At 41.9% G+C, this 14,570-nt stretch overlaps 1 protein-coding gene across 1 annotated transcript in view; it reads left to right on the top strand.

Annotated features, from left to right (window-relative positions):
- Positions 1-13,922, top strand: part of SIPA1L1 (signal induced proliferation associated 1 like 1) — a 347,884-nt gene extending 333,962 nt beyond the window's left edge. Inside the window, exons 20-23 of the mRNA XM_019640297.1 lie at positions 8,399-8,542; positions 9,987-10,101; positions 12,817-12,901; positions 13,534-13,922. Of these exons, the coding sequence (XP_019495842.1) occupies positions 8,399-8,542; positions 9,987-10,101; positions 12,817-12,901; positions 13,534-13,677 (488 nt within the window). The 3' untranslated portion in view covers positions 13,678-13,922. The remainder of the gene's footprint in view (positions 1-8,398; positions 8,543-9,986; positions 10,102-12,816; positions 12,902-13,533) is intronic.
- The last annotated feature ends 648 nt before the right edge of the window (positions 13,923-14,570 follow it).

Here is a 14,570-nt window from a genome sequence, read left to right as displayed (position 1 = left end):
GGTTTCTTTGCTGTCCAGAAGCTTTTTAGTTTGATGTAGTCCCACTTGTTTATTTTTCCTTTTGTTACCTTTGCTTTGGTGTCAAATCTAAAAAATCATTGCCACAACCATTGTCACAGAGCTTACCGCCTATGTTTTTTTCTAGGAGGTTGTTTTCACGTCTTACAATCCATTTTGAGTTAATTTTTGTGTATGGTGTAAGAAAGTGGTCCAGGTTCATTCTTTTGCATGTGGCTGTCCAGTTTTCCCAACACCGTTTATTGAAAAGACTGTCCCTTTTCCATTGTCTGTTCTTGACTCCTATGTTATAATTTAATTGACCATATATGTGTGGGTTTGTTCTGGACTCTTTATTCTCTTCCGTTGATCTATATATGTGTTTTTATACCAATACTATACTGTTTTGATCACTATAGCTTTGTAAAATAGTTTGAAATCAGGAAATATGATGCATCCAGCTTTGTTCTGCCTCCCCAGGATTACTTTGATATTTATTGTCTGTGATTCCATACGTATTTTAGGATTGTTTGTTCTAGTTCTGTGAAAAATGTCATTAGTATTTTGATAGGCATTGAACCTGTAGATTGCTTTGGGTAGGTTAGACATTTTAACAATATTAATTCTTACAACCAGTCAGTCTGGTATATCCTTCCATTTATTTGTGCCTTTTTCACTTTTTTTCAACAATATCTTGTAGTTTTCAGAATACAGGTCTTTCACTTTCTTGGTTAAATTTATTCCTAGATATTTCATTCTTTTTGATGTAATTGTAAATGGAATTTTCTTAATTTCTCTTTTTGATAGTTTGTTGTTAATGTATAAAAATGCAACACATTTTTATATATTGATTTTATATCCTGCAACTTTACTGAATTCATTAATTAGTTCTTACAGGGGTCTTTTTGGTGCAGTCTTTAGTTCTCTAATGTAATAGGTCATCAGCAAATGATGAGTTTTACTTCTTCCTTTTGTATTTTGATGCCTTTATTTCTTGTCTAATTGCTGTGGTTAGGACTTCCAATACTATGTTGAATAGAAGTGATGAGAATGGGCATCCTTGTCTTGTCTCTGATCTTAGAGGAAAAACTTTCACCTTTCACCATTGACTATGATGTTAGCTGTGGGCTTATCATACACGATCCTTATTATATTGAGGTACGTTTCCTCTATACCCACTTTGTTGAGAGTTTTTATCATAAATGGATGTTGAATTTTGTCATTATTTTTCTGCATCTATTGCTATTATATTATTTTTATACTTCATTTCATTAATGTGCTGTTATTACATTTATTGATTTGTGGATTTTGAACCATCCTCTCATCCCTGGAATAAATCCTACTTGATCATGGTGTATTATCCTTTTAATGTCTTGTTGAATTTTGTCTGCTAATACTTTGTTGAGTATTTTTGCATCTATGTTCATCAGGAATATTGACCTGTAGTTTTCTTTTCTTGTGGTATCCCTGTCTAGTTTTGGTATCAGGGTAATGCTGGCCTCATAAAATGAGTTTGTAACTGTTCCCACCACTTCCATTTTTTGGAGGAGTTTGAGAAAGTTGGTATTAATTCTTCTTTGAAAGTTGGGTAGAATTAACCTGTAATGCCCTCTGGTCCTGGACTTTTGTTTGCTGGGAGGTCTGTGATTCAATCTCTTTACTACTAATATGTCTGTTTAGATTTTCTGTTTCTTCATGATTCAGTCCTGGTAAGTTATATATTTCTAGAAATTTTTCCATTTTTTCTAGGTTATCTAGGTTTCTAGGTAATTTGTTGGCATATAATTGTTCATAGTAGTCTCCTATGGTCCTTTCTATTTCTGTGGTATCAGTTGTAATGCCTCCTCTTTCATTTCTGATTTTATTTGAATCTTTGCTCTTTTTTTCTTCATGAGTCTAGCTAAATATTTGTCTATTTTGTTTATCTTTTCCAAAAACCAATTGTTAGTTTCATTGAACTTTGCTATTTTTTTATTTTTATTTTTTTTAGTCTCTGTTTCATTTATTTCCTCCCTTCTACTAATTTTGGGCTTCATTGGTTCTTTTTTTCTAGATCCTTGAAGTGTATAATTAGGTCATTTGAGATTTTTCTTGTTTCTTGATGTAGGCATTTATAAAAATGAACTTCCCTCTTAGAACTGCTTTGCTGCATCCCATAAGTGTTGGTATGTTGTATTTCCATTTTCATTTGTCTCACGGTATTCTTTTATTTCTCTTTTGATTCTTCTTTGACACATTTGTTATTCAGTAGCATGTTGTTTAAACTCCACATATTTATGAATTTTCATTTTATTGTTGTAATTAATTTCAAGTTATATACCGCTGTGGTGGGAAAAGATGCTTGATATGATTTCAGTATTTTAAAATTCATTAAGACTTGTTTTTTAGCCTAACATATGATCTATCTTGGATAATGTCCCATGTGCACTTGAGAAGAATATGTATTCTGTTGCTTTTGGATGGAATGTTTTTTGTATATTTGTTAAGTCCATCTGGTCTAATGTGTTGTTTAAGGCCAGTGTTTCCTTATTTATTTTCTGTCTGGATGATCTACCCATTGATGTAAGCGGGGTACTAAAACCCTCTACTATTATATCACTGTCTCTTCCTTTAGGTCTGTTAATATTTGGTTTATATATTTAGGTGCTCCTTTGTTAACGTGTAAATATTTACAAATGTTATATCTTCTTGTTGGGTTGACCCCATTATCATTACGTAATGCTTTCATTTATCTTTTATTACAGTCTTTGTTTAAAATCTGTTTCGTCTGATATTAGTATAGCTGCCTCAGCTTTTTTTTGGTTTTTATTTGCCTGAGATATCTTTTTCCATCCCTTCATTTTCAGTCTGTGTATGTCGTTACATCTAAAGTGAGTCTCTTATAGGCAGTGTACAGATGGGTCTTGTTTTCTAATCCATCCAGCCATTCTGTGTTTTTTTTATTGGAGTGTTTAGTCCATTTACATTTAAAGTGATTACTGATAGGTATGTGCTTATTGCCATTTTGTTAATTGTTTTCTGTTTTGTAATTTCTCTGTTCCTTTCTTCTGTCTTACTCTCTTCCTTTGTGATTTGGTGACTTTCTGTAGTGGCATGCTTAGATTTGTTTCTTTTTGTATTTTGTGTATCTGCTATAGGTCTTATTGCTTTGTGGTTACAATGAAGCTTACATATAACGACATAGTTATACAGTCTATTTTCAGTTAACAGCTTAAGTTTAAATGCATTCTAAAGCTCTATATTTTTACTCCCCCCCCACCCCCAACATTTTATGTTTTTTGTTTGTTTTGTTTTTTTAATTGGGGAATTGAGGGAGGGGACCAGCCAAGTTGTTGTTCTTTAATCTTACTTGTGGAGGGTGCCCGTTGCCATCTGGCTGCCCGTCGGCAGCTCATGGCCTCAAAGCTCAAGGTGCTGTGTTACAATCTTAGCTGAAGGTGGGCATAGCCACCATCCCATGAGGGAGTCGAACCTGGCAGCCTTGTTAAGAGCGCACGTTCTATCCACTGGGCCATCCGGGCGGCAGCTCTGCTCAAGGTGCCAAGTTCAGTCTTAGTTGTGGGTGGGCATAGTCCACCATTGAACAGGCAACCTTGTTGTTAGGAGCACATGCTCTCACCACCTGAGCCGTCCTGCCACCTGTTGGCAGCTCAGCAGCAGCTCAACTCAGATGCAGCTCACTGGCCCATGTGGGAATTGAACCGGCAGTCCTGTTGCTCAGAGCTTGCGCTCTTAAGCTAACTCTTAACCAACTGAGCCACTCGGCCAGCCCAACAGTTTATGTTTTTGACATCACATCTTTTTATCTTGTGTATCCCTTAGTAAATTATTGTAGTTATAGTTATTTTTACTATTTTTGTCTTTTAACCTTCATCCTGGCTTTATAAGTGATCAATTGACCATCTTTACTATATATTTACCTTTTCCAGTTAGATTTATACTTTGATAACTTCACTAGGTAGTGTATTCTTGATTGGAAGTTTTCTTTGTTCAGGACTGAATATATCTTGGCATTGCTTTCTGGCCTGCAAAATTGCTGCTAGAAAATCTGCTCAGAGCCTTATGAGGGCTCCCCTGTACCTAACAAGTTATTTTTCTCTTGCTCCTTGTCTTAAACTTTTCACATTTTGATTATAATGTGTTTTGGTATGGTTCCATTTGGGTTTATCTTATTTGGAACTCACAAGACTTTTTGGATCTGGATATCTGTCGTCGTCCCCCCCCCCCCCCGCCTTCTTTCTCTTCTTTCCTTCCAGGACTCTTATAATGTGAATGTTGGTCCACTTGATGTTGTCCCATAAGTCCCTTCAGTTATCTTCACTGTTTTGGGGGTTTTTTTTTCCTTTTTGCTGCTCTAATTGAGTTCTATTGTTCTTTCTTCAAGTTTACTGGTCCTTTTTTCTGCTTCATCTAGTCTGCTGTTGAACCCCTCCATTATTTTTCAGTTCAGTTATTGTGTTCTTCAGCTCTGTGACATCTATGCAATACTTTCTTATATTTTCTGTCTCTTTGTTGAAATGCTCACTTTGTTCATCTGTCTTCTCCCAAGCTCTGTGAGCAACTTTATGACCATTATTTTTAACTTTTTATCAGGTTAAATAACTTACCTTCATTTTAGTAAGATTTTTTTTCTGAGGTTTTTATCTAGTGTTTTCATTTGGAACGTATTCTTCTGTTTCTTCATTTTCCTTGACACTCTGTACAGCTTTCTATGCATTAGATGAAACAGCCTCCTCTTCCAGTCTTGAAGGAGTGGCCTCATGTAAGGCATGAACTTTATCGTTTACCCCTGCCCTAGCTCTTTGCTTTTCTCTCAGACTTCTGTGGTATCCAAACAGCCAACTTTATTTTTAGTGACTCCCTATAGTTGAGGTGTGCTAAGACCTGTAAGTATCCCAGAGGGAGAATCTCAGTCGCGACTTAGATTCAGGCTGATTGGAAGCCAGATCCTCTTGACAGCAGCTTTTAAAGTATGCAAATATGTATTGTCCTGTGGTACCACAGGCTTAAGCCCTGCTGGTCATCAGAACCAGGCAATCTAAATGTGTCACAAAATCGGGATGCCATATGAGTGGATAAGCTTCCTTCTGGGAGATACTGATGAGCTGGAGTGAGGCAGAGGAAGACAGCAAATATGGCATCTATTGGCCTCTGTTTCCTGAGAAGCCCCTTCATGGGCCAGCCCCTAGTTGAATGCCAAACTTGAAGCCAGCCCCCAGGCCAAAGCTCCAGAACAAGAAAGAATCTCCTTTCACAGAAACACTGGAGTTTGTTTCAATCTGCTGTCTGTGCAGTGTCCTAGTGATGATATAATACCAAGAACTATCTCTCTGATCGTTGCAGTCCCATGGGGCCCAGGGATGCAAGTCCCCCTGGCCACCAGAGCCAATCCTTTGAGCTATAGCCGCAAAAACTGGGGCACTGGATGCGAGGAAATGCTCCCCTATCAAACCTACTATGTTAACAATAGAGATTTCCAGACCTTCCCCAAGACCTGAATTTGAATTTGAATACAAAGGTGTATTTTGGGAATTAGTACTTTCACTAAACATCCCAGCTGCTGCTATTATGGCTAAATTTGGCTAAGACTAGATTAGTTATTTCTTAGAGATTGTAGCCACTGGTTCCCTCCAGTCACATAAGAACCCAGGCTTGCCATTGTTCTCTGTCTTTCCAAGGATGTGAGGATATTGCCTGTGGTGTCAGCCACTCATTTGTTGACTCGTTCGTTCGTTCACTCAGTGGGCAAGCAAGCATTATTTTAGGGAAAGGCGTATTATTTTAGGAACAAGGCGCCTCCATGTTTTTGCCTTTGGGTCATGAATGCTTTGTTTGCTCTGTGACCTAATTAGATCCCAATTTTATTAAGAGCCGTATTCTGTGACTATGGATTTAAGTTTGCCCTTTTCCTTTCTCTTCTCTGTGTCCTGCTCCATTCCAGGGTTGTCTTTTGTACCTACCCTCCCTGCTATGACCCAGCACGACAGATTCCTGTTATGGAACCTATGTTCCTGCTTATTTATTATACATATGGCTGTAAACCCACTTCCCTTCCCCCTTTTTGTCTGGGAATTTTGTGCTCATTCAGACCCACATGTCTTTTTCTTCTGCTGCCTCTCAGAGCAGTATTTTCTATAAACCTGCTGCTTGCCTAACTTGCTTTCTCCCTGCGTTAGTTGTGAGCTCTCAACCTACTCTCATGACTATACCTCCATCATCTCCATCCTGCGCACTGTCCCCATTCCCCCCTTCTCACCCGTGGCAGACATTACTCAAGGATCATGCCAGCCTCCCCTTCCCCACCCCCTCATCCAACTGCAGCTTGAATTAGGTTTCTCTTCGCTCCAGGAGGTCACCCCCAAAGAACTAAACTTAACACGTAAAATGCCCACGTTTTACCATCCAGATGCTAGGGAAAAAACTCCTGGTAGTGACCTAATACGCCATAAACTTTCTCTCCCTTTTTGTCCCCACATGGGGGCCACACTCCCCTGAGTTCCATTGCTCCTACAACTTCCTGTCTACCTTGAATGCTTTTCTCACTTCCCTGTACTTTTTTTAACCTTTGCAGCAATAAAAACAAACCCTTTGTGAAGCCATCTCTGCATGTGTCATGGCAACATCGGCCCTGTCTTCTAGAAGCTTACATTCTAAGAGAGCAGCCCAGACCCCCCCACGCAGTCGCTGTTCAGCAGAGGAAGCCTGGGGTTAAAGGCTGGGCCCTGAGGAGGGAAGGAAGGAGCTGCCCTCTCTGAGCTCACCTTTGCTTTCCTGAAAGTCAGGCAGCAGCACGGTGATCTCATGTCCTAAACTGAGCAATCCTTGCTGGCCTGATCCCTCAGCCCCGCTTCGTTTGGCGTGAATGCCACTGAAATGTGTTTAGGTGACGGGAGAGATGACTTCTTTTTCCCCATATGGAAATGTGAGCCCCACAGATAAAAGGGCAGAAGGGTTGTGACCCCTAAAATTGCCTGTTCCACCTACTTACCCTTGGTGGGAGCAAGTTTAAATAGAACTGAGCGTTTAATATCTGGCAGTATTTGTTGATTTCCATTTACTCATAATTTTGCTAATTTTAAGCACATTAGTAACTGGCAGCTGCACTTCCAGAGCAGCTCTGTATATCATTTGAAAGGGAAAACAAGCACTAAATATACCAGGCTCTCATAATTGATGAAACTTTTTAACTCCTTGTAAACAGGCATTTCTGGAGTTGCTTACAGATTTTCACTGAGAGCTTCACCTCTGATTCTGTTTCGCATGGATTTCAGTGTCACAGTCACATCCTGAGGGTGGCCCTTCTGATGAACTTGCACACTCCGCCCTTGTTTCCACCCCAGCTTCTGCCCCCTGGAGAGCATTTACATACATTTAATGAGCCCCCTCAGCCCTCCCTCCCTGTCCTCTGCCTACATGAACTTGAGCAGTAGCAGCGTGCCCTCATATGGCGTAGAGTGGCTCACTGCATCGTTCCTCCCTGCCCCGGCGAAGCAAAGTTTTGTTCCTAGGATGACTTAATATTTGTATTTAAAAAATTGTTACCTTAGAAGGAGCTCAGGATATTCGACTGCTACAATCCAAAACTGACCCCAAGAGTTGCTTTTCGTGTCCTTGGGAAAGAGAAGGCCTCTTTATCCAGCCTGAATCCTTTCACTCTGTGATGCTGGAGCGGCCCTGGAACCCACTGTAGACAAAGAGCTCCTTCAAAAGCAGACATGTTGCCTCCGTGCAAAAGTAACTTTTCCATGACTCACACGACTAGAAATGAGATAGTGGGAGGCTATTTAAAAAAAAAAAGAAAAGAAAAGAAAGAGGGCCAGCCGAGTGGCGCGTTGGTTAGGAGTTGGCTTGGAATGCCAGTTCTGAGCAGCAGAGCCCCGGTTTGGATCCCACGTGAGGGCCAGTGACGCTGCGCCCTCTACAGCTAAGATGGTGAACAACAGCTCGACTTGGAGCTGAGCTGCTGTGAGTCGCTGGTGACAGAGTAGGCTGCAGGCATGAGCTTTCATGAGCCACCGTGAGCGGCCGTCCAATGGCTGGCAAGCAACTGCCTCACCTGGGAAGAGCGCAATGATAATACCAACATGGGCCAGTGAAGCAACGTCCTCCATAACTAGACTGAAGAACAAAAGGACAGCAACTTGTCTGTTCCCCTCCCCCAATTCCCCAATAAAATCTTTAAAAAAAAAAAAAAAGGGAAGAAAGAAAGGAAAGACTTAAGACTGGAGGAAGCCAATTCATAGTTCACCTCAGCTATAGAATGGCATGGCCAGCTAGGCTAGAAACTGATTCTAGGTGATGAATGACTTCCAGCTCTATTATGGTGACAGGAAATGATCAAGGCCGTGCGTGGTTCTCCTGTGGGCATGAGAAGTGTCTTATCCTTCGTCTCTTCCTGTAGGAGAGTTCTCGGCCTCGGACAGCTCCCTCACTGACGTCCAGGAGACCCGAAGGCCCATGCCCGACCCCGGCCTGATGCCCCTGCCCGATTCTGCTGCCGATTTGGATTGGTCCAACTTGGTGGATGCCGCCAAGGCCTATGAGGGTGAGTCCACTGAAGACCCGAGCAGACAGCACAGTCCCGGGCAGGGCCACTCTGAGGTGTGGGCCGTGTGAGGGCTCTGGTCACGTCTGTTCGCTCAGCTTCTTCGGACACACTGACAGTACATGCCCTTCACTGGCATAACCAGAAATGAGTTGAGCTAATAGTTATTGAGCCGGCCAGCAGGGGCACATAGCACCTGACTTAATCAGATGGAACCTGGTGTTTCCTCTACACAGGGATTCATAACATGGATGCTTCACCTCCCCGTATATGGGAAGGACTGGCGCTGTCCCTTGATTGAAAAGAACACGGTCTCTCATAGCGTCGTAAAGATGTGGTTGCTAAATGCACAGTTGGATCTGTTACGATGCTCGCCCCGCCCTGGTCCTGGTAAATGTTGGGCGCTCCCCTTGGCCTTCTCATCCACCTCTCCCATGTATGGCAGCACATTTCCTGTCCGTAGTGTTCCTGGGCCCATCCACTGGCTGTGTGCTTGCTCCAGGCCAGTGGTTCTTAATTGCAGGTCCTTAGACTGCTGCTGATCTCGTTTGCTGAAATCTGAAAAACTAAAAGTAATGCTGTCTTGTGTGTTGACATAAGGCTGTCAAGTGCCTTTTTTTGGACTAGATTGACTTATTCTAAGATTATCACTCCAAATTTTTTGGTGTAAAGTAGTTCTTCCTAAAATGAAGATGACAGCAGATGATTTGTTTGGGGGGTTCTTATTTGTTGTTATTGCTCTTGAAGAATGGAAAGTGGCTATTCAGTCAAGCTTAAATTTTCGGGAGAAATTGATTCGGCCACAGAATTCAGTTTGGCAACCTTGAAGCAGTCAACAAGGAATCCCCATTTTCGCAGGCAATTTCCCAATACTAACTTGATTTTAAATTTCAGTTTATTGGTCACTCTCCTGTGTATAAAATGGTATAAGTTTTGTGTTTTTAATGGCAGTTTTCTTTAAATTTAATTTTGGTATTTTTTGGCTCAAGTTTTCAGTTGGTATATTTTGAAGCACCCGTGTTGTGGACGTAGGCTAAAGCCCACCAGGGTACCCAGGCGTCTCGTGGAAAACATACTTCAAGTCTCAAGAAGCTTAATACCAGCTCTTTAATGCATTTTATATCATCACTGAGTGGAAAGCCTTGGTCTGGGAAGTTTGGCACAAGGCCTGTTTCCAGGGAAACGTTTAACAGAATGCTCCTTTGATGAGCAAGAGAAAAGGAGGACTAAAAAATTGATTCACAACAACTATTTTTTAAGGGAAATTACAATGCCCCTGTCCTCTTACAGCTAACCACAGAATAATTTCTTCCCATGGGGGCTCTGATGCTTCCCTGCACGCTGATTAGATAAATGACTGTCACTGTGGCCATTTGGTGGCTTGATAGATAGGGCTCAGGACACAGTTCCAAAATATTGAATGGTGTCTTAATCTCCTTTCCAGTCCAGAGAGCCTCATTCTTTGCTGCTAGTGATGAGAACCATCGCCCCTTGAGTGCTGCATCCAACAGTGACCAGCTTGAGGACCAGGCTCTGGCCCAGATGAAGTCTTACAGCAGGTTGGTCACCCAATGGTGAGGTCACCACTCTGCACCGCATCACCTACACTAGTGCCAGCAGATGGGGAAGGGGAAGATGGAGGCCATGGGGATTAGCTGAATCCCCGCAGTGCCAGGCACTTCACATTTTAGTTAGAACACTTTGTAACTAAATAGTGTAAATGCAATTAAACCAGCCTTGATGACGTAAAGTCGTAATTATGAATATTCATTGTTATTTAATGCCATAATACATTTATGCCCTCAGGGCTTATTAGGTAAGGTAACAAAACTCATTTGCACTAAAACATCCCCCGATTCCTGTGAGACTGGTTTTTGAGTCTGTTCCCCATCTCTTAGTTGGCCATCTTGCAAATGGGCCTGCTTAGCAGCTCCAACATGCTACTTCAAATCTGCATTAGATGTGGGTCACCAGGATAGTTAAGATTGTATGTAAAATACATGAGCAATAACCAGAGGGTTTTCTTGTGAGTTAAGAACGTGGACTTTGACTTCTGTTTAACTGTGCAGAGGCTGACTTTTTTCATTTTCCCCTCAGTTTCATGTGGTGAAAATATTGGATATGTGTGTGATATTACTATACTGCAGGACCTTGAATAACGTTTCGTTATGAGGTGCTATAGGAACTGAACTCTTGGTTATGTCAGTTAGCCTGTGGTAAAATTGGTTGGTTGTTACACGTCATTGATAGGCTCTGCAACTTGCAGTGGGGACTAACTGTATATTAGAGCATCCTAGGGGTCAGCCTTGGAACTTGGAGTAAGCACTCTTTGATTCAGAATAATCTCATCCATTTGAATCCTCTTCCCTTAAAACCCTTTGAAGATGATCAAGAATCCAGGTATCTGTAAAACTTGGTCAGAAACAGACAACTAACAGGCAAGTGAGAGTGGTGTAGATCACCCAATGTACTATGGTTTGTGCTTGAGGACATTTCGGAGCAAGTCTGCAAGGAAACACTATTTGTACAGAAACTACAGAAGTAGTGGATCATTTTTCATGAGTGTAACCAATAGATTCTGCATTCACTCTGACCATTGGGACAGCTGGAGAGTGGCAGTTAGTTTGGCTGCTGAGAACTTAAAAAAAGAAAAAAGAATTGCAGAGTTGGGGTGGGGTGCAGCCCAAAATGTATCTTCTTGGGATGAGGTCTCTAACAAAGAGATTCTGCGTGAGCAAAGTCCATTTTCCTAAGAAAGGATTATTTCTTAGTTTTTAAACCTTTATAGAATCATAAGACATCACAATGGTGATGATTGGCTCTTTGTTCAGTGTGGATGAACAAATGCAAATGGAGTTATATATGTTTTGAAAAACTATCAGTGCACACACAGACACAGAATTCATTTTGAAAACCTCCAGAAGTCAAGATAAGCTACTAAAAGTTGCTTCAGTCCTGACAACCTGTGTGACTGCATCAGCCCTGCCAGGAGCTGCGAGTGGGCTCGGTGTCTCGTGAAGGAGACCCCCACTCCCCATCCAGCACCACACGTATTCTGTTCAGCACCACACTTATTCTGCCACCTCTTTGGCATTCAACCCATCCAAATCTGAGCAGCTTGTTGGACCACATGTGGCTGTGGATCATCACTGATCACTTACCTTTTAAAATCCATTTTATTGTCAGCTTGTAATTGGTTGTCGTCTTAAATGTTTGAAGATTGTATCATTTCATTTATTTGCAGCCTTTGTGCCACCGTGCATTTTACCTTTTGGGTTTGTTGTAGACCTAGAATTAGCAGAAGACATCAACACAGCTCGTTGTAGGTCGGGAATTCTAACCTGAACTTTGATTTTTAAAGTAAAGAATACCTCTTATTCCAGGATTCCAATAATTCAGAATCACTGCCTCTTCCCCTTTGACCTCTGGAAAGAGGCAGCTGCCTGTTACTCCAGTGGAAGGCTTTAGATTCTCGGTTGCATAGCTTTGAGGGTTGTGCCCAGCTGGAAGTCTCAAACTTTCCACAGCTTGAATTCAGGTCAAGGAGATGGGGGGAAGGATAGTTGACAAGGGTCTTCAGCCTTTGCCCAGCCGTGTCATAGGTGGAGCCGGTAGGGTGGCCTTCTCATCCTGTAGCTCACCCTGCTTTGGGCACTCTTCTAGCATGGCATTATTAATGCAGAAGTAAAGTGGGAGAAAATAAGAAGATTGTGGGCCTAGCTTGCTGATCATAATAGGAAAGAATTTAAGACATTAAGGTTGGACTGGCAAGCTTTTGAAACCTGGAATCTGATTTTTAAAAATATTTTAAGATATTTAGACTAGTTTTTAAGACAAGAGCACGATCACTAGCTGCAACTGGATGGGTGGCCACAGGCTACTTCCTGGGGAGCCAGAGACCTGCGCTGTCCTGGTCACCCCAAGGTGGAGCTTGCTTTCCTCTTCTTAAAGCCACTAAAGACATAGGAATCATTTCATTGTTTGACAGTCGTGTCTACCAGAAAGTACCTCTTGTGCCGTCAAAGAAACCATTGTCACTTATTGTCCTATATTCTTTTGTGATAAAAATACAGTATCTTTAACAAAGGAAGCTACTGATTGGCTATAGTTTACACTTGTATAATCTTTTGTTAAAATGACCATTTTCTTTTTTAATATCACAAATGCACATTGAAAACTATTTTACAAACACATCTTCCTCATTAAAAACAAATGCCAAACGAACCCAGCCTTGGAGGCTCCCACCAACGTGGGCTTTTGTTTCTTGTTCCCAGCAGTAAAGACTCCTCTCCCACTCTGGCTTCCAAAGTGGACCAGCTGGAAGGGATGTTGAAGATGCTTCGGGAAGATTTGAAGAAGGTAAAAACACATATTCTTAAAGTAAACTGCCCGGTCTGTGCAAACTGCCCTTGAACTGTGAGAGCTCCACTAACTGTAGTGTTAGTGGAATAAGATGTGGGTGTTTTCCCTTATTTTCTCAGCGTGCACATGTGCTTGGAGCTCAGTTCTCATTGACACAATAATGCAAGAAAGGCCTTCATTGTTCCCTTGTTGTGGAAGCCTTTGAACCTCGGCCAGCCTCCTGGCCTCCCAACGCCTTGTATAATGGGGTCGATAGCTTAGACCCACACGTCGTCATTGTTATTTGGGCTTTCTGCCGAGCCTGCATCTTGTTTTGTTTCTTGAGTGGCTTTGACTATATTAAGACAACAGCCACCAAAACAATAGCCCCAAATTTACCAGTCCTTATTAACAAAGACATTAAAATATACATGAAAGTATGTACATTCCAAAATAAGCCTCTATATAACGAATCACTCTGGGGTTAGAGTATCTGAACATCCAGGAGCAGGCCTTGTACACAGATGTTTAGTAGAATGAAGAAGGGGGATGGGCAAAGGGTCCAGACAGATCCATAGACACTCCTCCTAGCAGCCCAGCGAGGTGGGGCCATCCCTCTTAGCCCTTTTCTACTCTGCTCTACCTCCCAGGAAAAGGAAGACAAAGCCCACCTTCAGGCGGAAGTTCAGCACTTGCGAGAGGACAACCTGAGGCTGCAGGAGGAGTCCCAGAACGCCTCCGACAAGCTGAAGAAGTTCACCGAGTGGGTCTTCAATACCATAGACATGAGCTAGGGCAGGCCGAGGTGGACAGGAGAGAGGGACCCGGGAGCCTCTGAGTGAGGCTGGGAAGCCCCTTAGTCACGCCATTGAGCACATTCTCAGAGCAACCTCCTCAGCTTCCTGCTTGCCCTCTTTCCAGGAGCGCACAGCAATTGCAGATCAACAATCATTATCTGCCTTTTGTAGAAAAGAAAAAAAGTAAAAATTTTAAAAAGTAAAATAAAAGTTTAACTGCTAAAATGTGAATGTCTTTATTTTTTTGCACAATATCTTTATCTGTTACGTATTTAAAAAGAAACTGGGCCTAGGACCAGGGTCGGCCCCCCGCCCCCTGCCCATCTGCCTCTATTTCCATCAGCTCTTTCTTAACTTTTTCAGGTAACCCAAGCTTTCCCTCATTATCCTGACAAATGTCATTGTTCCTAGGAAAATAAAAGTTTTTAAAAATTGTTTATTTGGGGAGGGAGATTTCCTTACCTTCATTCCTAAAATGCCTGGGAGGGAGGTAGTTTTAGAAAATGCCTACCTCCTTGAATGACTTGTGCGTGAGCTGGGCTGTTTGTACCTGTTACAGAGATTAGCAGGATCGGGTTATTTAACAACAGCAAGTCAGCGAACCAGAGAGAAAAGAGAGAGTGCCTGTGAGCCACGCCCCTTTTTAGTCCTACATTGTGACATCACTCCCTCCTTCCTTTCCTTAGGGAGAGGATGGTCCCAGGTGCTGTGTGCTTCTCAGAGCCAGAGCCCTTTTTGGTTTGGCTTAAGTGAGTCCCACCCTCGAAATTGGAATCAGCTTCTCTACAGCTTCCTGGCTCCAAACGAAAATCTTATTATTTGAATGCATTTTGCTCAAAAGTATGGTTTTTGTTTGAAATTTTTAAAGATGAAAACGTGGCAAAATTGTA

The sequence above is a fragment of the Hipposideros armiger genome, unplaced genomic scaffold (assembly GCF_001890085.2).
Source record: "Hipposideros armiger isolate ML-2016 unplaced genomic scaffold, ASM189008v1 scaffold_49, whole genome shotgun sequence".
In the NCBI taxonomy this organism is placed as follows: Eukaryota; Metazoa; Chordata; class Mammalia; order Chiroptera; family Hipposideridae; genus Hipposideros; species Hipposideros armiger.
Note: the sequence above shows the minus strand (reverse complement) of the source record. Positions and strands in the feature narration are given on the sequence as shown.